Source organism: Acinonyx jubatus, chromosome A1, assembly GCF_027475565.1.
Source record: "Acinonyx jubatus isolate Ajub_Pintada_27869175 chromosome A1, VMU_Ajub_asm_v1.0, whole genome shotgun sequence".
Classification (NCBI taxonomy): Eukaryota; Metazoa; Chordata; class Mammalia; order Carnivora; family Felidae; genus Acinonyx; species Acinonyx jubatus.
In genome coordinates, this window is record NC_069380.1 from 195,577,026 (window position 1) to 195,601,161 (window position 24,136).

Here is a 24,136-nt window from a genome sequence, read left to right on the forward strand (position 1 = left end):
CCGTTTTATAAGTCCTAACAATAGCCCTGTGAAGAAGCTGGTGGTCCCACTGTACATAATGACAAAATGGAGGCTTAGAGATGTTAAACTCAGTTTCTGAGCTTTTTAGGTAGTGAGTGGCAGAGCAAAGATTCAAATCCAGCACTGGCGGAATCCAAACTTTATAGCAAGACCAAAGTGATAGGCAGGCTGGATCCTGCCCATAAGAAATAAGGGTGCAGGGGTGCCTGGGTGGCTCAGTCTGTTAAGCATCCAACTCTTGATTTCAGCTCAGGTCATGATCTCACAATTCGTGGTATCAAGCCCCACGTCGGGCTCTTTGCTGACAGCCCAGAGCCTGCCTGGGATTCTCTCTCTCTGTCTTTCTGCCCCTCCCTGCTCATGGGCTCCCTCTCTCAAAAAAAAAATAAATAAAACTTGGAAAAAAAAAAAGAAATAAGGGTGCATATAATGTTTCGTAATTTGAATGAAATAGTGGCCGACATTCAAAAATTAGGGCATTACATTTAAAAGTCTAGATTCCAGCTTCTCTTAAAAAAAAAAAATAGAAGATTCGGCCCAGTGGGCTCAGAGTCCAGCATGGAAGCAGTCAGCCATTCTTGAGGAGGCGCTGCTTCCCTTAGTGGGGGCATGCCCTCTCAGGTGAGCAGCTCCCCTCCTTCTCACGTACATCTGGCATATCTTACCACTTTACCCACTTAGGTCACTGGATTGGTACCTGTATGTGTTCGATTTTGCAGTCCTTATTCCAGTCTCTAGAAACAGTCTGTTTCAGGGTTCGAGTCCTGGCTTCACCGTTTGCTAACTTTGTGCCCCTGGACAAGTTACGTAACCCCTCAAGGCCTCAGTTTTCTCACCTCTGAAGTGGGGATAAGAATAGTCCCTACCTCTTGAGGCTGCTTTGAAAATTCAACGTGGCACTCCATATACAGCGCTCTACACGGTGTCTGACACATGGTAAGTTTTCTCTAATAGATGCCATCGTCAACCGTTATTGCAGTTAACCACTCTTTGCTCAGAAAGTGGTGTTCAGTAACCTTTTCCCAGGTCAGCCCTAAGTTGTGAAGGAGGCCATCAGAACAGTAGTCACAGAAGCACCACTGTGCTTAACAGGCAACCGAGCGCACGCCTTCGACACTAGACTGACTCCGTTCGGGTTCTACCTTGGACATTAGGGGAACCTGAGCAAATTATTTAACCTCGTTCTGACTCCATTTCCCCATTCAGGAAAAGGGCACGAGGATTGTATCTACTTGATGAGGGTGTGGTGAAGAGCAAGTCAGTTAATACGTGTAAACGGTTTCAGAACAGGTGATCGGCATACACTGGGCCCTCAGTGGATGTTACCCACTGCTGAAAACAATAAATCAGATTGTGCGTCTGATAAGCGTGTGTTTGCTTCTGGGCAGATGCCGATAGAATGTGTCAAATTGGATCGCATGGGAAATTTGGAAATTGGAAGCTGGGACTCTTGCTTGGTTTTCTACCCCCTCGGTTCCGTGACGCATTCCAGATTCGGTTCCTTCCACCTTCCTAGAAGTGCGCTTTGGAAGGCTACTCAGCAAGTCACATCCAATGGCCTCAGCCTCATCTTCTAATGGGGATAAGAATTCTGGAGACCAACTAGCCTAACGAACACTGTCGACTCTCAAAAGAGGAGGCTGAGGCTGAGAGAGATCCTGGGGCTCGCCCATAGCTAATTGGGGACAGACCAAGAGTCATCCATCAACTTTACTGGTTGAGTAGTTGCTAGAATGACGGCGGGTTTGTGCCTATTTTGACAAGTCGGGGGTGGGGCTGGGGACCCGACGTGTGGCTGATATGAGAACTCTGCTCTCTCCGCTCACCTTGCTCTTTCTGGCCCAGCCCCCTTCCTTCACGAGGCCCTGGTCCTGCCGATAGTGTGAGAGGACGGCTTTGTCTTTCCCAGGGGGACCTAGGCCCTGTGACCCTCCATTGCTTGAAGACCCTGTTTCCTGAGGGGTAATGTTTTCCCTTCCCCGGGACTTGCCTCTCTGGGCCACGTTCCGATTTCCCTGCCGGCTCGCTTGTTTCCTTGGGCTGACTGCCTTGTTTGGTGGTTTTTAGTGAGGGCTCTGAGAGATGCCAGGAGTGAGGGGATAGAGCTCCGAATGGCCTCAGTCATTGGACAGCCAGACTCAGTGATGGATGAGCCCTCGCCCCAGGGAGTTCTGGGTCAGAAGTCCAACTGATAAGTTTTTCCAGAACTGAGGAACCCAGAAACAGCGCCCGCAGCATCGTACCTCTTTTGTGGGTTTCGTATTACTTTGAAAGAAAATTCTCAGCTACAGTTCCACATCTTACTAGCAATACAGCTCCATCCATGATAAACTTAGATATATGTGCCATGAATTGTTTTAGAGATAACATTTGGGGGGAAGGGAGGGAGGAAGGAAGAGAGGGGTCTTTAAAAAATCCCTTTCCAAATATTTCCTTTCTTCTAAGTATTGAAAAGGCACAATATAACCCTTTCTTCTCCCAAGTGAGCTCATAACTGTTTACCGAGGGGAAATACCAAATGTTTATTTATTTTGTTTAAAGGAGCTTCTTTCGTCCTGATGATTCACGTCGATGTCATTTTCCTCCTGACTCCAGAGGCTCTGAGACAAAGCCACAGCCCAAGTGATATGCCGGTGTCAGAACAATTCCTGTCCCGAAGGAAGGTATGCAACCTTCTTTATTCCCCCTTCACAGACGTCCTTGAGCCCTCGAGACGGATGTGAGCGAGTTTTTCAGTGCTCATGCAAAACAACCATCTAAACATAACAGATGACATCAGCTTGGGCTTTTCAATTCCTGGATGGCAGCGGCGTGTTAATCCAGCCTTCATCCTGGATTTCATAAACTAAAACAAGAGAGCCTGGCAAGAGGACAGCGCTGCTGCTGGGTTGAGGAAATTGATGACGGGGAAGCATGCGGGCAACCCAGTGTATAAAGCTCATAAACGTGTAGGCAGAGGCTCGGCTACCACTTTGGACAGCTGCTTCCCGCCAGCAGAGAACCACGCCGCCCGCAGGGAGCTGAGCCAGAGCCGGCGGGAAACATGAAGAGCCTCTTGCTGCTAGCCACGCTCCTGGTACCCGCGCACCTGGCGACGACCTGGAGCCCCAAGTACGCGGTCGACTGCCCCGAGCGATGCGACCGCGCCGAGTGCAAAAGCAGCCTGAGCTGCAAGCGGACAGTGCTGGACGACTGCGGCTGCTGCCGGGTGTGCGCCGCGGGCCTGGGCGAAACCTGCTACCGCACCGTCTCCGGCATGGACGGCGCCAAGTGTGGCCCGGGGCTCAGGTGTCAGTTTTACAGTGAGGAAGATGACTTTGGTGACGAGTTTGGTATCTGCAAAGGTAAAGAGTGACCCCTTGCTCCTCCCCGTCCAGGGCACACGGAGGGCTTTTAGCCAGCGTGGGAGGCAAGGAGGCTTCCCTTCGAAGGACGAGAGGGAAAGTGCAGGTGGCTTAGGAGCAAGGCCCCGCACGGGTGTTGTCACAGGGAGAGAGAGAACTCTGCGAACGGCAACTGACAGCCAGTGTGCAGGAAAGCACAGAAAGCAAGACAGCATTTCACTCATTATGTGTGTGTAGGAGACCGAAGGAAAAAGTTGCAATGAGAAATCGTGTTACCTCCCTTTCTGGAAAACTTTAGAAACTTGACAGGTAATCTGTTTGGATGGTTTAGGTGCTGTCTCCTCTGCAAGGCAGTGATTACAGAGGTCTGCACTTAGATAACCCCTGGTGGTGTCTAGGCTGGGGCTTAGTGAGTCTTTGATGTTGAAAGGGTCCATGGGTTGGTGGGCATCTCTCAAGATCAAGTATTTCTGATGAACGGCTGATGCACTTTATGAAGCAGGGTGGGGTTTGATCATGAAACGAAATGACTCACATTCTTGAAGGAGGGTACCCTGAAGTATAAAACAAGCCTCGTTCCACTTTATGGAAGTGTTTGATCACCTAGAAAAATGGCAGATGGTCTCAGACAAGTACAAGTACAGATAACAGTCAAGAAAAATAAAAATTGGAAGTCTGTGAAGAATGAGAGTTTACAGACTTAAAAAAAGTGTCATTAGGTTGAAATCATAGGTAAACAATGTAGTTACACATCTGTAGAATTTATTTCAAACTCGGTGACTGTAGTTTAAAAAATGTTTAGGTCAAAAGAATGGTGATTTAAAATATATATATGGATACTTCATGATCTCATAATTAAAAGCTATTATTAAGATGAAACACAGGCTATAGCCCCATGCATCAGTTTTATAATACAAAGCAGCTTTTAAAATGATTCAAGAGGCTGGGTAATGTATTTCTTATATTTTCTTTCTTATTTCATTCTTATACTTTATGTAATTGAAACAGTTGTATGCTTTTATTAATGATAATAATCCACCATTGATCCAGTCTCATTCATACACCTACCTTTTAGACAAATATTTTATGAATCAATTACCTTTTCACCCGCAAAACATAACTAAAGATTAGGAAATGGATGCTTGCAGGAGGAAGAGAATTTTATTTTTTGCTCAGTTTAGTTTTGCTTATAACCACTAAAAAGTAGAATATTGAGGAACCTGTGTGTGTGTGTGTGTGTGTGTGTGTGTGTGTGAACATTCACGAGCATTTATTTAAGCTGAGGAGAACCTGTATTTTCTATAAATTACAGGATTTCACGTAAGGAATTTAGGGAGGAAGTAGTTCAACCGATCATACTTGTGACATAGCAAATATTTGCAGTGGATTGTTTTTTCTCTGGACACAAAAATCGCCTCTATCAATGGGACTGTAAATGCCCTGTCACATGTGGGTAAAGAAATGGCACAAGGCCTATGGGATCTTTAGCAATCTACCCTTCTACTGAATGACTGAGGCAGCTGTTAACGGGATAGATTCTTAAAATGCACTTAAGATTGTTCTTCTTGGCATCCTTCAGACTGCAAGCGAGTCTGGTTTCAAACATTTTTCTCTCTGCTGGAAACAGTGACCCTGCGTGAAACTCAGCAACTTCAGACAGAGACGTTGGATTTTGCTGTAGGCGGACTCCCTCTTTCAGTCTTGCACAGAACCGTATACGTTAGCTGCACATCCAGATGTTTTCTCAATATTCAGATGTTTGGCGTTAGGCTGCCGAGTTAACAATCAGCCAGCCAACATCTATTTACTGAACACCTGCTATCCGCCCAGCACTATTCAATACGCTAGGGGATGAAACAGAGGCATAATTGAGAATTTGGCTAAAGTTTGAGTTTTCAATGTCACTAGAGACGCACTCAAATTCCAATCCTGTATGCTCTTCCGAAAGAGGCTTTTGGGGATCCTTTTTAAGGGCTGTTCTTGCGAGCAGACAGGCCAGTGTTTAAAACCAGTCTCCTCCGCAATCTGAAGAATGCCAGTGAGAAGAACTCTAAATCTCTTCCCCAAATAAAGTTCATTCATGTCTACCTCGATCATTCTTGTGGAATATTAGATTGCTAAGGGCTCGGCTGCTTCACAGTTCGTTTCTCCCCCATGTGTGACTACACGTACGAGAAGATTCTCATGCCAAGAGAATACGTATTCTGCATCTATTCTGCTTGGCTGTTAAGGATAGACTTGTTTCTATCGGGATGCTGTTTATGTCATAACAATCCTGCATTTTTAATAAGTGATTTTGTTCTTTTCTCAGCATAATATGTTTGAGTCTAGGTATGAAAGCACTGAAGCTCTAAATGCTTCCAGATTTGGGGAGGTATATAGGCAAAGTCTCAGCTTTCTCGTTCTTCCTAGCATGCACATCTTAGGTTTGCAGTACATTTTACTAGAAAATCCTCTTAACATCCAGGGGAGCTAGGTGACCTGTACTGCCGTGTCAACAGATAAGGTAGCTGATGAAAGCTGGCACAGACTGAGGATTGAGCACTTGGTGGACAGCTGGCATCGACACCTCTCTCAGTCCCTGGGTAGCGTGGGGTCCTTTCCTATATGTTGCTATTTTAAAATAGCGAGTTGTTTGTGAGTATGGTGGATTCAAAGACAGCGTCACATCTTTTATTTTTTTTAATTTTTTTTAACGTTTATTTATTTTTGAGACAGAGAGAGACAGAGCATGAACGAGAGAGGGGCAGAGAGAGAGGGAGACACAGAATTGGAAGCAGGTTCCAGGCTCTGAGGCATCAGCCCAGAGCCCGACACAGGGCTCGAACTCACTGACCGCAGGATCGTGACCTGGGCTGAAGTCGGACACTTAACCGACTGAGCCACCCAGGCGCCCCTAAACTCCTTCGCAGCTGATCCGTAGGTCTGTTCAGTTGCCCACTTCACCGACCTGTCACGGAAGCAGTCTCGGGAACCTGTCTGTTGGTACCCAAGCAGAAAGTGAACAGAATTAAGGTTGGTTCAAGGATGTTGGTTATGTCTAGCCGTCTTCAACTAAACTCCAGAGCAGGACACTAGAGCCGAGGTGTCCTGCTCTTGGGGTGTGATTTCACATTTGTGACTTAAAGTTTCAACTTCCCAAACTTGGGTTTTTTTAAAGAAGTGGTTTGTATCTGACAGTCAAGGTTCACGAGGCGTGTTCAGATATGGAGGCTGTGCGGGCAGGGGCTCGTGCACAAGGAGCAGCTCCCTCTCTAAACCTATCTTGTGTCCTCAGACTGTCCCTACGGCACCTTCGGGATGGAATGCAAGGAGACATGCAACTGTCAGTCTGGCATATGTGACAGAGTGACTGGCAAATGTCTGAAATTTCCCTTCCTCCAATATTCAGTAGCCAAGACTTCCAACAGGAGACTTGTTTCTACAGGTAAGAATTGACTTCAGTATAGGGGCACCTGGGTGGCGCCGTTGGTTAAGCGTCCAACTTTGGCTCAGGTCACGATCTCCTGATTCGTGAGTTCTAGCCCCATGTCTGGCTCTGTGCTGATAGCTCAGAGTCAGAAGACTGCTTCACATTCTGTGTCTTCCTCTGTATCTGCCCCTCTCCCCCTCCACCAAAAAATAAACAAAGATTAAAAAATTATTTTTAAATAAAAAAAAGAATCGATTTCAGTACAAACATCAGAACAATAATCTCACTTTCAGTTTGAATAACTTAAGCAATATAGAGGATTAGAATAAAGCATTGCTTTGAATGATTTTGTCTTTTATTTTAGTCAGGGGAAAGGGGTGGTGATTGAGTTCGGTTGCTGTTGTTGGTTTTTTTTTTTTAAAGATTTTATTAATAATTTTGAGGATTATACATTTTTCCATAAAGTTTACCCAGCCATATGGAGAATAAATATGATTGATTACCAAAGCACCTGTAATAAGAAAATAACCAAGATACACAAAGTTCCCTAAATTCTTCAGTGATGTTTATGTATAGTAGACAAAGTTACTTCTCTCTCAACTTCACATAGAAAAAATACCCTCAAGAATTTATTAGATAAGGTTTAACAGCCAAGATAGAAAATATAGAACACTTCTTCTTTTCTTAACCAAATGGAAGTATCTCCAAAGAATATTTCCCAGCATGTGTTTTTATAGATTTTGGAGAGGATAAGAGTATCTGTGACTGAAACTTGGGAATTATCTCTAAGCCTTTGAATGAAATTGTAGTAATAGCCACATGATGCTTGTTCATGCATGTGTATTTCTTATCAGGTTGTTGGAATGTGAGAAATACCACGTATAAGATGGTGCTGTGCACATATTTGGTTACCTTGTTGGATAAACAATCAGTATCGTAAAACTTCATTAAATTGAAAATAGCACATTTAAAACATGTGGTCACAGAAACTGTTAGTATCAACAAACTATGCAATTTCTCCCCCTTAGATAGAAATAGTTGACAATCCAAGTCCATTTTATTTAGTTTTTGTTTCTGGTTCTTTGCGCTTCAAATTAAGATTTGAAATATTTGGCAAATGTACTTATTTCTTAACTTTACCTCCTTCTCACACATGGATACAATTAAGTATCCATTAAGAGAGTATCCATTAAGAGTACATTAAGAGAAGGAGGAAATATTGTGCTAAGAAGGGAATTATTATGCTGAAGTGTGGTTATGCCCCTAAACATTCATCTAAACTGAAACCCCTGTTTTTAGAGCTATTAGGTGAGCATCTTTGTGACTATTTGATCTGGAAATTGAGAAAGTCATTAATAGGTTAAATACTTAGGACTTGTCCTATGGTACTTAAAAAGCAAAATGGAAAAAGATTGAGTTTTAAGTCCTAAAAAAATTGATATTAAGGTGAAATTTACACAACATAAAATTAACCATTTTGAAGTGAGCAGTTCAGTGGTAGCTAGTACCTTAACAACGCTGCATAGCCGCCACTTCTGTCCAATTCTAGAACATTCTCATTAGCTCAAAATAAAACCCCACTATCCGGTAAGCAGTTGTCCCCATTCCTCAACTCCCAGCCCCTGGAAACCATCAATCTTAGACCTGCACATTTTTTGAATGATTTGACTACTTCAGTACAGGTTTGAAACTTACTGTCTCAGGACAGTCAGCTGTCTCAAATGCTTGCATCTTTTTTTGTTTTATTTCGCCTTCTCAAAACTGCAGACTACAAAACACTGTAAAGAACTTCTGAATTCCTCTTCATTCATTTATGGTTGTGCCTAAACCTTTTCCACCAAGAGAGAGAGAATGGACTCCCTTGTGAATCTTATTGGTGTTTGGGAAGAATGCTTGGGAGGCCATGAGAGCACCTTTGGAGTAATCCTCAGGAAGGATAATAATCCTCACGTCCGTCCCTCCCATTGTATACCCAGCCACATGCCCTCTTCTCCACTGGACTGTTGGACAGTCTCTTTCCCTTCGGCGTGTCACCCTTGCTTATTTGCTTGCAGATTCTGCAGATGTTTTGACTACTAGATAGATGCCTTGGCCACACATATTTTTCTGGGTGGAAGTTACATTAGGGGTTACACACAAAAAACATTTCTATACCCAAATTAGGTATCAAGATTCTTAGTAGAAATCTATGGGAAAAGCATTGTCTGACCCGAGGTGTGTGGGTTTTTTTGTTTTTTTTTTTTTTTGCCTGTTAGTTAAGGAGCAACAAAAATGATTACTGGTTAATCTTGGTAAACCTTAGGTTCAGGATGGGAGCAGAATATCCTAAAGGCTTTGTGGAGAGGCAGCATAAGAGCTCCGCTGCTCAGTGGTACCTTGTCTCCTTGTGACTTTCCAGGGTTCATGTGCTACCATTTATAGGAGGGGGCTTGTCTGGCTATCAACTTCACATCACCTCTGTGCGAATCTGTTTTCAAAGCCTTTGTAAATGGTGCCAACGTTCGTCAGCACAGGGACTTCTGGAGGTCCCTTCTATGCCCTGATTGCATGAGCTCGTCTTCTCTAGATTTCTATCTAATGGCTACTACGATCTTGTCAAGTGGGTTTCCTATTTCCATTTCTTGTTGTTGTTGTTTTGTAGTGAGATTTCCAATTTTCTGAGATGGGGAATTTATAAGTAGCTTTTTTTTAGGGGGACAGGGACAGTAAGATCTGGAATATTTGATTACTTTGCATACATTCATCTGCCGGGCTGCACGAATCGTACAGGGCTCCATTTTGGGATGTGCACTGTTGAGGCAAATACACTTCGCTACTCTTAGAAGCAGACAAATTTCATTTTGGAAAATTCTAAATATTACAAATTTTTATTTGAGCAAAAACCATCTTTATAAAAGTTCTGCCCTTTGGTCTGCCTTCTGCCTTCTGGAGCCACAAAATAAGCTAACCCTTCTTCCATACCAGATAATAGGAAAATCTTATTAAAGATCTACTCTTATAGCATTTGCTCATTCCATAAGTATTTATTAAGTGCCTACTATGTTCCAGGCACTATAGTAGCAATGAACAAAACAAAGCCTCTGCCTTCTTGGAGCTGATATTCTAGTGGTGGAGTGAAATAACACATAAATAAAAAAGGCAAATGCATGTGTAAGATAATGCCTGGTGGTAACAGGTGTATGAGGAGAAATCAGTCGGCGGTAGGGGCTGACTCAGATGGGAGGTGCCGATTAACAGAGAGTGGGTGAATACAGTGAGTATAGACTCTTTGAATCTATAAAAAATTATTGTAAATCCCTTGTAATATGAAAATAATATAGGGGCGTCTGGGTGGCTCAGTCGGTTAAGCATCCGACTTTGGCTCAGGTCATGATCTCGCGTTTCATGAGTTCAAGCCCCACATTGGGCTCTGTGCTGACAGCTCAGAGCCTGGAGCCTGCTTCAGATTCTGTGTCTCCCCCTTTCTCTGCCCCTCCCCTGCTTGTGCTCTCTCTCTGTCTCTCAAAAAATGAATAAATGTTAAAAAAATTTAAAGAAAATAATATAAAACTGTTCTTGATCTTAGGGTTATCAACATTTGGACTTGCATGATTTGGATTCCTTCTCATTTCAGAGCATGACATGGCATCCGGAGACGGCAATACTGTGACAGAAGAACTTGTAAAAAAGAATACCCGCTCGCCTGTAATGAAATGGTTAAATCCTCGCTGAGCCTGGGTGGGGTTTCTGAGAGAAGACTCTTATCTTAATGGTCATTCAACACACAGCCAACATTTTAGGAACTGTCTAGATTATAGCATATGGACATGTGATATCGGGAGGCCAAGTGTGGGGGTCCAGAAAAAAAAAATAATAAAGTAGGCTACTAACAATCCATAAAATGCATATGACTGAACACTTTTAGATCTTTGTGAAATATATGAATACATACAGATTTGTTAAATATGTGTTTATAGTAATACTGAAGAACGGAAAACACAATTTAGATCATATTAACGTGGACGCAGATCAGCCCCAGAGGAAGCTAAAGCTGAAGGCCACAGTGCCTGTGACTCGGATGTGCACTGATGCTGGGATACAGGATGGAGGGAGAGTTCGGAGCGAGAGAAGGTGGGGGCGGGTGGGGGAGTATGGTATTTAGGTCTTCCTTGTAGTAGCACCAATAGAATTTAATTGTGCTTTTTTTTTTTTTTAACTTTGGGAAAAGTAAACACAAAACCAGCCCTGAAGGAAGGGGGATAGTTGAAGCTTGTAGGAGATTGGGTAGCAGCCCCCATAGTGAGGCAGGTTTCAAAGGCTGCTACGTGTCATTCCCAGATGACCGCATCTGAAGGGAGATTCTGGGGCAGAGGGCAAACTCCTGTAAATGGTTTTAAAGAAGGCCACCTCAGACCGAGAGAGCCAGGCAGTATTTTTCCCACTTAGAGGAGGTGGGAAGGTAAATATTTACATAATTTTGTCAACGATTTATGTTAGTATGAGTCATCCTAACAGACATACTCATCACCCTCTACTGTTCGTTTAAAATGGGTAGAATAAAGGTATAACACTCTAAGGTTTCCAAACCCCCAAGGCATGGTAAATTTATTATTAGTAATTATAGTAATATTTACAGTAATAAGCACAAGAGAACCCTGGGAATAACTTAGTCATGACAAATGTATACAATGTCAGAAAATGAGCAACAGAAGGAATTTATTGAAAAGCCAGTGCAGTGACTTAGAAGTGTTTTAGGTTTAAAGTAGAAAATACTTTTTAGGAGGTTTGGAAGAGAGTCAAGAAGCGTCAGCTTTAAAATAGGGCTCATTTTCTTATTTTTCTTTCCTTCAAAGTCAGTTGGTAAGTGGAATTATGAGCACACGGGAGGATCTCAGCGCACACGGGAGGATCTCAGCACAAATGGGACGGTTGTACTAGATTTTGTTAGGAAACGTTTGCAGACCTATTTTATTTGGAGTGAAGATTATTTAAGGATTATTTCACTATTTGCCTATGTTTTATTCTCAAAGTTTGCCACAGAGTTGTGAATGCGTGTGTGGGAAGGTCTTGGATCATGAGCTGCATAAGCTGTTGGATTTGTTTTAAAAGGAAAAGTTTATGGCTGCTCAATAAAAATACAAGACAGCTGCTCTGAGTCCATTCATGACTTTGTTAAATCATTAAAAGTTATTTAAGATTCACTTGATGGAGTGCTGGATGGGTCGGTCGGTTGAGCGACCCGCTCTTGATAGCTCTTGATTTCAGCTTTGGTCATGATCTCACGGTTCACGGGGTCAAGCCCCGGGTCGGGCTCTGCACTGACGGCACGGAACCTGCCTGGGATTCTCTGTCGCCCTGTCTCTCTTTCCTCCCCCATTCGCTTACATGTGTGCTCTCTCTCAAAATAAGCATTTTTTTAAAAAAAGTTTCATCCAATGAACAAAAAGTCTGTGTGCCTATTAAAAGTTGGCTTCTCAACTGAATTTGCTGCTATAGATAAGCATTTTCTGTCAAAACATGAGGCTAGAATATTTATTTCTTTGCCTCACATTTTTGGTCTACCCATGCCTTATAGTTCCCTGAAACGTAGGTCCCTAAATATTAATCCATGTGTAGAGACAAAAACAAAACAATGCTTCTGTCAGTGTTTTGAAGATACTTATACTTTAGAAGGTGTCTGCAAAGACAGATCTTTTGGTGTCTGTGAAAGAATAGAGTAGCATTTGGCTTTGGAGCTTGAGAGTATCATGTCCAAGAACAGTATAGTTTCACTTAGCTTTATTATGGGCAAATTAGGAAATCATTTAAATGAATTGACACAATGCCCAAAAAAAAAAATTGTCTGTATTAGCAAAAACATCAATCTGCCTGATCTTTTTCTTTTTTTTAAGATGAAAGAAAGTGAATGAGATAAAAATTTCTATCAATGTGTTATCAATGTGAGATATTCATATTATTATTAAATAAGAACAATGTATGTTTTTATGTCTTTACATAAGACATATGTTTGTATGTCTTTACTCTTACCAGTGTGCAGTGGGTTTCAGGACATGCTTTCAGGGAGTGAGATTACTTAAATATCTGCATCTGTATCTGTATCTGACTTGGCCTGAAGCCCAGGCTGCAGTCCAAATGTCCCTCTGGGGAAGGGCTGACAGTGGAACAAGAGCTAGACCAGGGCAGGACTTGCCTCTGGTCCTTGTTCTGCAGCCTGGGAGATCATGGTCAATATAACTGAACAAAGGTGGGTTCATCTGTTCTCAGTCGCAGGCATGTTTTCTAGTTGCCCAGCTTCCTGTTACTGGGACCCCTCTGTGCATTTCACTTCAAGTGCTGGTACTGGTCTGTCTCAAATTGCTCTGTAGCCTTCTGACTCTATTCTTGATAGAAGTGGCCTCCAAAATCTTTGGATTTTGTACTTTTTGACTGCAATACTTTTGAGCATGCAATTTTAAACTGAATACATAGCATAGTGTTAATACACTATGTTCATTATAGCACATATACTCAAAGTAGAAATTTTTAAGGGATTAAAAAATAAATAGAAACAGGAGTTCTGAGATTTTTTTCCTACACCCCTATGGACTATCATGGGAAACACTGGAGAAGTAAAAGAAAATGCCAAATGTCACTGGTTCCTAGTGAGGCTCAACCTCATTTGATATTGAAGAGAAACCAAACTGGCACATATTCCACACAATAAATAGTTCTGGAATGAATGGATTAATGGATGAATAGTTGGATGGATAAATGGATGAATGGAAGGATGGATGGGTAGATAGGTGGGTAGAAGGATGTTTGGGAAGAAAGATGGAAGAGACTTGGGTGAGTGGATGTCTGGAGGAATGAATAAACAAATGAATGAATGAATGAATGAAGCAGGTGACAGGCCTATCTCCAGCAGAACCGATGGAGCAGATGGCCTCCCATCCCTTTCATCTACCAGCTCCCATCTCCTTGATGGCTGTTATCCTGCCTATTAGGACCCTAGGAGATTGAAAAACTGGCTGCCTCCGTGAGAGTCAGTAAATCTGACAAGTAAGGTTGTCCAAGGCCACAGCAACAGGGAGTGCTTCTCCATCAAGCAGTGGGGACATCACCTGTGGTAACAAAATGTGTAAGGTAACTTTAGTGGTAGCCAGATTGCATTGTCATCGTCTGTGAAAGGCAGTTCAGGAGGACTGTTGTTTCCATTCTGTATTTGTTTCCTTTCCTTTATCCTGAGGTCCCTAGGAGTAAAGGATGCATAGCTATAATTCAACATCACAACAGATATTTGGAGGCAGAACTGATTATTTCTGATTGCCCATATGTAGTGTTAATCATTGAGTTAAGGCCTGGCTTTAAAAGGACACATGTTATAGACCTGCAATTCTTTATTATTCATTAGAATTACCTAGAGGCCTTGCGCACAAACTGCTTATTTGTTATGTCTGAGATGAGGCCCACAGATTTTCCACTGTTACAAGTTCCCCAGGCGATGCAGACACTCTGGGTCCAGGGGACCTTACTTTGAGAATCACTGATACAGGGAGATCTAGACTTGCCTAGAAAGGAAAGAAACTAAGGTGTGATCGAAACCAATTCTTGCTGGCCTTATGAAAGAATGTGCTGCAAGATTTCTTAACCGGTTGTTTCATTCAACTTATTTTTGTTGTTTAAAGATACTTAACTAAGCCACGGGGAGGGTCGAAAAATGTCAGAGAAACTTTAAATTGTGGGGACTTGTCAGGGACAAGTGGCAAACCATCAAAGAAGGATGGAGGTGAAAGAACCAGAGAATTTGGAAGCAGTCAGGGAGTTTGTGGTCTCACAGGAAGACATTCAAGAAGAGTGACCAGTGGCACCATGTGTCATGAAGAGACCAGGGAGAGCTAAAGAGTCCTCAGGAGGACCATTCTAAAGCAATGATAGAGTCTGATGTGATTATATTAACCCAGTTAATACAATTCCATTTATACAGGTCCTTGGACATAACTCTCACAGAGTAGATGTGTTTATACGCTTTCCAGCCCTCTAGGAACTACGGGAGTACACAGAAATCTGAAATATTGGAGTTCAGAAGAGAAGCCTAAAGAATTCTAGTCTAAACCTTTTATTTTACAGATGAAACACCTAGACCCAAATAAATTTGGTGATAAAATGTGTGTGGTAGTGAAAACTACTACTTATCATTGTACCACTTTTAGCCGTTCAATACTTTTAAAGGAAAACATTCATATCTGTAGTTTACCTACTACATATTTAAAAAATATATACACATAGGGGTGCTTGGGTGGCTCAGTTGGTTAAGTATCTGACTTCGGCTTAGGTCATAATCTCTCGGTTCATGAGTTCGAGCCCCCCACATCAGGCTCTGTGCTGACAGTTTAGGGCCTGGGGCTTGCTCCAGATTCTATGTCTCCCTCTCTCTCTTCCCCTCCCCTGCTCATGCTCTGTGTGTCTCTCTCTCTCTCAAAAATAAACATTAAAAAAATTTTAGAAATATATACATATATATCTATATTAAGACCTAAAAGGTATACATCTTTTCACACAAAAATTCTATTGTTATGAATTTATTCTAAGGAAATAATTGTTTTGAGCGTACAAAAACATATACAGTAAAACCTTGGTTTGCGAGCGTAATTCGTTCCGGAAACATACTTGTAATACAAAGCCCTTGTATATCAAAGCGAATTCCATTGGCTCAGTTGTGATCATGTGACATTCGGCATCACATACTACTTGTACAGCAAGACATTGCTCCTTTATCAAGTTAAAATTTATTAGAAATGTTTGCTTGTCTTGTGGAACACTTGCAGAGCAAGTTACTCCCAATCCAAGTTCTTACTGTATACAAAAAAAAGTTGCAATGTTTTGTTAGTAATTGTAAGTAATCTGAAAAGGTCATTGATGGGGTATTTGATAAAGAAATGGCAGTGTAGCCATGAACTGACTACAACCTAGCCATTGTAAATGATGAAGTGTGTTTAGAATGACTGACAGAGGACACGTTCACTCCAAAGCACAAGGTGACAACGTAATCAGGGCCAGGAGTTGGTCAGGCGTGTGGCTGCCTAAACACAGAGTCCCTCTCCCCAGTTCGAAAGCAGCTATTTTTTTTTTTATTATCAAGTTAAATAACATATAGTGTAGTCTTGGTTTCTGGAGTACAATCCAGTGATTCATCCCTTACCTATAACACCTATTCATCCCAACAAGTGCCCTCCTTAATACCCATCACCCATTTTCACCATCCTCATCAACCCTCAGTTTGTTCTCTGTACTTAGGAGTCTTATGGTTTTGCTCCTTCTTTATTTTTATCTTATTTTTCCTTCCCTTCCCCTATGATCATCTGTTAAGTTTCTAAAATTCCACATGAGTGAAATCATACGATATCTCTCTTTGACTTATTTCTCTTAATGTAATACCCTCCAGTTCCATCCATGTTGTTGCAAATGGCAAGATTTCATTCTTTTTCATCATCGAGTAGTATTTCAGTGTGTGTGTGTGTGTGTGTGTGTGTGTGTGTGTGTGTGTATGTATCACATCTTCTTAATCCATTCATCAGTGGATGGACATTTGGGCTCTTTCCGTAATTCGGGCATTGTTAATAGTGCGAAAGCAGCTACTTTTTAAACACTTTAGTTTTTTATAGAAACAACAATCCTTTTTTTTGCGTTGCTGGTTTATTGATCTACACTGAATTTTTATTCAGGTTTGCAATAGTGATAACTGGCGCAAGCAGGTTCAGTAACAAATGCAACAGACTCTTTGTATGCCTCTATTTCAACTGGCAGAAATGCAAGTCTTCAGGTGCGCCCCAGAGGGAGGTCTGTGTGCCTGCACCCTTTAGCGTACACCCTGGATATCACAGCTGTATGTTATCCAGAGAGAATAGAGACACATGGTGATCTCAGTGAAGTCACTACGGGGAGATCGCTTAAGAACACTTCTCTATAGTAAGTGGAAAAAAGCATGCTACGATGCCATAGGTAATCTTATTCTGTGAAAAAAAAATATAAATAGAGATAGTAAGAGCGATGCCTATCTTATTCTTTATATCTGTACCTATATTCTGAAAGTTTTGCCACTAGTTTTATAATTGGCAAAAAGAATAAAGCTCTCTTCGTTTTTGAAAGTTTCAATTGTAGCAAATGTAAACAAATGAAGATGACTTTGTGGTTTATTGCGTACATGGTGACCAAAGGGAATAATCCTATATTTCAGTGGCTTTGTGATGTACTTTGTCATCTTGGCACTCGGTTAGATACAGAAATAGGATTTCAAACCAATTCAATGTAGAGAATTATAATTTTCTGATAAATCCTAGAAAGGCTACAAGGCACATTAGCACATTATACTTCTCTCTTCTGGAAGAAAATCTTTTGGTCTGACAGAAGCAAAGCCAGTGAATCCTTAGTAAGTATAGATGAAGGTCTCTGGATCATAGGTACACATTTTAAAGTACAATATACCTTCTGCACCTATGCACAGAAATGCTATCTGCTTAAGCTGGTGGTTAGGCCACCAGGGTTTTAAAGTATTTCCTGACACCTGTGAAGTTGGTAAATATTTCCTGTTTTTGTTGTGTCTAGAGAAAACAGGAATTTACAACTTGGAAGCGATTATTAAACAAACGTTGTGAACGACCTCTACGTATGTACTTCCCTGGTATGAGCCTTCATTTTCTTCAAATCTATCATAACATATTTCTCTTAAGGGAAAAATGTGATTGTCACACTAATCCGACAGCTAACTGAATGGTGGAAGACAAACCTTTGAACCAGGAGGAATGGCACCTTATCTTAGACGTGGGGTGGGTACTATGCAGTTTCAGAACTTAAATATAAATTTAATTATAAGTCTTTAAGAGTTAGCAAAACAAAGAAAGTGAGCAATAAATCCCTATCGATGGCTTTGGGCTAACAATACATAGTTAACCTATGTGAAAAATATTTGTGATTATCTTAAGTACTATTGAAGGACCCTAGATTTTTTGAGTCAAAGGGAGCCAGGATTAACTCATTATCATATTCACTAATTATTGACTTTGGTTTGTTACTTACCCACGCTGCCCCTTAGTGTCCTCTGCGAAAAGTGTGGCTAATGGCTCATGTACAACATTGTAAGGACCTTGACCCATGTTCTATGCATGCCATTTTATCCTATCATTGCATCTGCCATGTGCTAAGCTTTCTAATAAATGGCAGATCATTTAAAGCATTGTCATATAAGCCAACTTTCTTGTGTATTTCATATGTCCACTAATTGCAACAAGACTGAAGCATTTCAAACATTGTAAGTGTTCCATTAAAGACAGATACATAAAGACATTGAAGAAAACTGACTCCTTAACACACTTGAAGACGTCCATAAAAGGTAAATGGCCATGAGTGAAATTCAATTAATATCATTTGAAACTCTCTCACAATTCTACAAAAGACGTGACTATTTTTAAAGAACAAATAATAGTGTTCTATTTAAATCTCCAAACAATTATTAGCATGCTCCTGAAAGAAAAAAAAAAGGTACAATGCTCCAGGAGAATGCAAGGGAGCCCTACAGATGTGGCACACTTCCCTGCATGTTATTTTTAGTTTTCTATTCCTGCCTTTTATTTTGGGACTTGGCCCGCTTCCTTTGTAGTTTCCCCTTAACTTGTTCATACCTTTCTTTCTGATATAATGCATTTTAAGCTGCCTTTTTTTTTTTCACCTCTCAAAGGAAGCTCAAGGAATGTTGGCCAGCTCAGAAATCCCTGCTAGTCTTGGCAGTAGCCGAGATCTTGGTTTGAAAACAACCTTGGAAACCCAGGATCATGGTTGACTCTCTAGTTATTTAATGAATCCGAGCTAGGGAGGCGTCTGAGACCAGAGATCAGTAGATTTTGAATACCATTTTCTTGAAATTGTTTCTTGGCCTCTGGAAACCAGAGGAATTTGAAAATGGACACATTTCTCTTAGACTCACACAAAAGCTAAATCCAGTTTAAAAAATAAGGAGAAAGCGCGGTAGATGTACTAGAAGGCTATTTTGCCTTTTACCCATGAGCAGTTAGGTGGTCTGCTTGGAGGAGAATTCGTTTCGCACAGGGTCAACGGAAGCAGGGTGAAGAGATGAGGTGTGGTCCCTGTCTTTAAAGAGCCTTGTGGAGATGGGATAGGGAAGAACTGAAACACACAGGTGCCCAATTCAATCATGGGGGTACTTTGTGGTTGTTTGGTCGAGAGCAAAACGAAACAAAACAGTGGAAAAATGGACTCCGGCCAACGTCAACAAACATGTAACATCTTGGTAGGATGGGGGTGCCTCACAAAATGGAAAAACAGGGGCAACTGGGTGGTTCAGTCGGTTGAGCGTCCGACTTCAACTCAGGTCATGATCTCGTGGTTTGTAGGTTCGAGCACTGCGTTGGGCTCCATGCTGACAGCTGGGACCTTGGAACCTGCTTTGCATTCTGTATGTGTGTGTGTGTGTCTCTCTCTGCCCCTCCCCTGCTCACTCTCTCTTTCTCTCTCTCTCTCAAAAATAAATAAACATTAAAATGGAAAAACAAAACACCTGCTGAATCCATTGGTTTGGAGGAGGCAGGGCAGCTGGGGAGGTGCAGGTGACAGGAGCGACCACACATTACCCGGGGGTGCTGCTGCTGGGACAAAGAGTCACAGTCATTTTGTGCATATTCTAGTGCTTCTCAGTTGTTCCACGCCTGTCTGAAACTCCTTTTTTGGGATATTGTCCTTTGACCTTATGGCCCTTTTTAACAAATAGCTCGATGGTGACAAACATTCTTCCCTTGTAGCTGGGTTTCATTTTTGGATGTAGCCAACGCCCTTCAGAACCCAGTCTGGCCCATAAGATGTTGATCAATTTGGGCAGTGCTGTTTTGCTGAAAAACAAGTTGTGAAAGACAACAAGAAAGAAATAGTAGAATCTGAGCCGGAAGGAGTGCTTTAGAGAACCACGAACTCACTCCATGGTCTTGGGGATTTAGGAAGTAGGAGCCCACTGTAGGTCATTTCTGTTGTTGGTGCTTTTGGGAGAAACACTGAAAGTGTTGCTCAGGTGTTTTTTGCAGGTTGGTTGAAGCTTCTTCATGGATGAAGCAGAGGCGTGGCCAGGTTCATGGCCATGGTGTCAGTGGCAGGAAGAAATCACAGTTTGACTGCTCCCTTTATCTATCTCATAGTCTGGCCATTGATTTCTTTTTTTTTTTTTCTTAAATAACTTTATTTGATATCAAAGGCAAAAACATTACTATTCGCAATTGCTTGAAGGCAAAATTGTCTTTTGAAAAATCCACTTAACAGCTATTTTTATATTTTATATTTTTATATACATTTATGAAGAACGGTTATATTCTTCATCTTGAAGTATTATTTTTAAAAACCTTCTTCTCTTCCATCCTACCTAAATGGCTGCAACTTATGCTTCAACAGGAAAAAAAAGCATACAATATGTACACAAATTGAGGGAGGGAATCTTAACTTTTGGGGTATTTGGGTAAAGGGTATGTGAGAATTTTTTCTCTTCTTAAAGTTGTCTGTAAATCTGAAATTAGGTCAAAGCAAATATTAAAAAGGGGATCACTGATGGTTTGATGAGTATTTCCAGGCTGCTTCCTTTACTGTCTTTTCTCATTGTCTTTACAACAATTAGATCAACATAACGCCTGTTACAAACCTTCAAAAGCTGCCACTCTTAGGAAATATGCTCAGGGTGCTGACCCCCCTCTTGCTTCAGAGGCTCTGGAAAGCACTATCTCTCCATGTCTGAGTCTCCATGGGGGCCATGACACACAAAAGCAACAATAAAAGCCAAGACAGAAGCATCGAGGGACTAGAACACCTACTTTTTGTAGGCAGAGAGCAGCAAGGCCAGCAAGGGCCAAGCCAAGATGGCACGAACACCCACAGCACGGCAGCGATTAGAGGAGGTGTCCACACCCTAGTGAGATGATACATTGGAGGCTGGGGAGGAGTTCCCCAGGGCAGGTGCAAATCTCCTCTTAACCCTATGATCATTGTCACTTATTCTAAAGTACCACATCTGGTCAACATGCCTTTTTTTATTTGTGTAATTATTTTCCGGGCAATAAAGAGTGTATGGATCCAGCAATTCCATGTCTGGGCATTTATCCAAAGAGAGTGAAACCACAAACTTGAAAAGATATGTCCCCCCCCCCATATACACTGCAACATCATTTATGATAGCGAAGACATGGAAACAATCTAAGTATTCATGGATGGTTGAATAGATAAAGAAATTGTGGTACACACACACACACACACACACACACACACACTGGAATATTATTCAGTCATAAAAAAAGAAAATCTTGCCATTTTTAACAGCATGGATGGTATGCATGGATCTTGAAGACGTTATACTAAGTGAAATAAGTCAGACAAAGAAAGACAAATACTAAATGACCTCATTTATATGTAGAATTTAAAAACCAAAACCAAACAAACAAACAAACAAAAAACAAGTTAATAGATATGGAGAACAGATTGGTGGTCACCACAGGTGTGGCAGAAATGGGCAAAATGAGTGAAGGTGGTCAAAAGGTACAAACTTTCAGTTATACATAAATCAGTCATAGGGATAAATGCAGAACATGGTGACTAGAGTTATTAACACTGTGCTGCATCTTTGAACGTTGCTAAGTAGATTTTATAAGTTCTCATCACAAGAAAAAAATTTTGGAACTAGGTAGGGTGATGGATGTTAACTAGAGTTACCTTGGTGATGATTTCACAGTGTATGCCAATTATTAAACCATTAAGCTGTGCACCTGACACTAATATAATGTTATATGTCACTTATGCCTCAATAAAAAAAAAAGAATTAATGAACTATGTTTACTTGTTCCTATTCAAGCAAAGTTAACATTCCATTTTCAGAGATGAGAAGGTTTTAATAGATGGGAAGATTATTAGTATATTTATACACTTCCATCTTTATAGGTTGGTGGCTGTGCTGGAGATTGCCCTGGCATGTCAGGGCTGTAATTCTGAAACTGTGAAATTCAGGATAAACTTGAATTTTGACTTCTCAGTGGGTGAACACTTCAGATGGGAAAAACTGGACGGGATGTTTTCATCTTTTCCAGAGCGTTTTCTTTCCCATGAGTGCTGCCCTCATGGAGTTTTTTTATGTGTTCTGAAGTAAGGAGAAAAGAGACAGGGAGCCAGTCGCCTGGGGAAGAAAGTGTCCCAGGGCACTGGGGGGACTCTTCTCAGATGCCCTGTTTACTGATGGACAAGGGGGCTGGGATGTGGGTGGCTTTGGGATTTCTTCTTTGGGGAGATTTGATGTGACTTTTAGAATGGCACACCTTGGCTGTGATGAAGTGATCTCCACTCATCACACTGTGGGAAAAGTTTTTCCTTTAATGACTCGAAAACATGGGCTTGTTATTCTGAAAAAGCAGAGCACATCCTCATTCCACACAAACAATGTGACACAGACCTGGACCTGGGCCAAGGTTTTCTATGAATAGAACTTAGCAAAGAGCATGTTAGAAACACTCTGGATTCACATGGCAATCCTGGATGCCTGATCTTAACAAAGGAAACGATTTACCTGCTCTTCAAAGGTGGAAATTAAGAGGATTCCCTCTTGAACTCCTACACATAATCAGACCAGGGCTTCCTGGTTAGATCCTGTAGCTGTCTGCACCACTGAGATGATGTTGGTGCCCGCCATCTGGGAGGCATTTGCTTCTGAGGTGCATTTCAAGAATTCTGATGGATTTCAACCGAGAATACACATCAATAAGATGCCCCAGGGGCAGTGGACGGTGTTGAACAGGCAAGTGCCATCTGGTCCGGCCTGCACTGTGCTCTGCACATGCGATGTTTTTGTCTAGGTTTGCTTGATCACAAGGAACAGAACGTCAAAAGGGCTCACATTATAAAATGGGGGGGGGCGCTATTTTGAGGATATAGAAATCTTATAAAGTATGTTGGCCCTATGGGAATTAAGGAGGCATCTGGAACAGACACAACTCCTCTCTCTCCCTCTGTTGTCAGTACTCTTGGGACTTTGCTCCTAACCTTGTTTGACTCTTCATGCCTGGTCCATCCTCTTTGCTGTCAGGTGGCTTCTTCTGGTTAACCATAATGTTAATAATCATAATGTAATACCAGTAGTGGCTAACACTTTTTGCATGTTTATTCTGCTCATGCCATGTTCTAAGAGCTTTACGTGTATTAAAATTAGTTTAGTCTTCACAACAGCCCCATGAGGCAGGTACTACTTTTATACCCATTTTTCCAATTGAGTACATTGAGGCATAGCAAAGGAGAGTAACTCACCCAGGATCACACAGCTGGTACGGGCAGAGGTGAGTCTCCAATTCGGGCAATTTGGCTCTGTTTTAACTCCTCCATTACTTTGGCCTGCTCAAGGTATTGCCATGTTTCGGCAGTAATTCCTTCCCCAGCCCTACATAAATTTTTTTTTCTAGAGTTCCAACACACTAGTTGATTACAGGATAGTCTCTGAATACATTAGCACAAATTTGTGAGAAAAAAAAATTTGCTTCGGCACAGGCCAACCAGCTCACTTTTTTTTTTTAAATGTATCTATCATAGCTCTTTCACTACAAATTCAAATTATTTGTTGGTGGCAAAGGACAGAAACTCAGTATAAAATCATTTAAATAAAAAAAAGGGAAGGTATCAGCTCTTTAACTGGGAATCCCAGAAAGTGGGTCCTGCCAGCTTCAGGCTTGGCTTAATCCAGGGTCTACACTTATGTCATCGGGATTCTATCTCCTTCCTTGTCTCTCAGGAGCAGGCAGTCTGGGGGTGCCCATCTAGTGCAGTGACTCCAGAAGTTTCTCAATTAGCTACAGCAGAAGAGTCCCAGCATGTGCCTTGGTGGGATAGTCTGAGTGACTAGGCCATGGTTGGGGGTGACTATGGAAGAATCCTCCATAGTCACAATCAGCTACACCTACAGGTGATATGGGGCATAGTTTACAAGCTACCAAGGATCTGAAGGGCTGGAACCAGGAGGAAGTCTCTGGTAAGAGGGCATGGGAAGAGCAATGTGGTAACATTGACACATCCAAGTTGATAAGTTCTGGGAAGCATATTACAGCACCTGACCTTAGGAGAAAGAAACGCTTAGGTTCCAGGGACATGAATCTTGTCCATGTTGCACAACTAACTAAGGGAATAACATTCGGCAGGTAACTCAGTCTCTCTGGGCCACTGTTTCCTCATCTGTAAGATGAGTGGCTTTGTCTACTGACCTCTGAGATCCCTTTGCATTATTCTATCTTTAAAGTCTTGAATTAGACTTTGATCCTCTAGGCTGTAGTGATTCATCTCATTGCTTGAGATGATCAAGAATAAAAAGACTGAGTCCAGGAAGGATGTA

General features: G+C 41.7%; 1 protein-coding gene across 1 annotated transcript; it reads left to right on the forward strand.

Annotated features, from left to right (window-relative positions):
- Window positions 1–2,621: 2,621 nt before the first annotated feature.
- ESM1 (endothelial cell specific molecule 1) lies at window positions 2,622–13,304 on the forward strand. Its single transcript, XM_015086128.3, has 3 exons — window positions 2,622–3,365; window positions 6,643–6,792; window positions 10,391–13,304. The coding sequence occupies exons 1-3, from the start codon at window positions 3,065–3,067 to the stop codon at window positions 10,486–10,488; spliced, it is 549 nt and encodes a 182-aa protein (XP_014941614.1). The 5' UTR covers window positions 2,622–3,064; the 3' UTR covers window positions 10,489–13,304.
- Window positions 13,305–24,136: the final 10,832 nt, after the last annotated feature.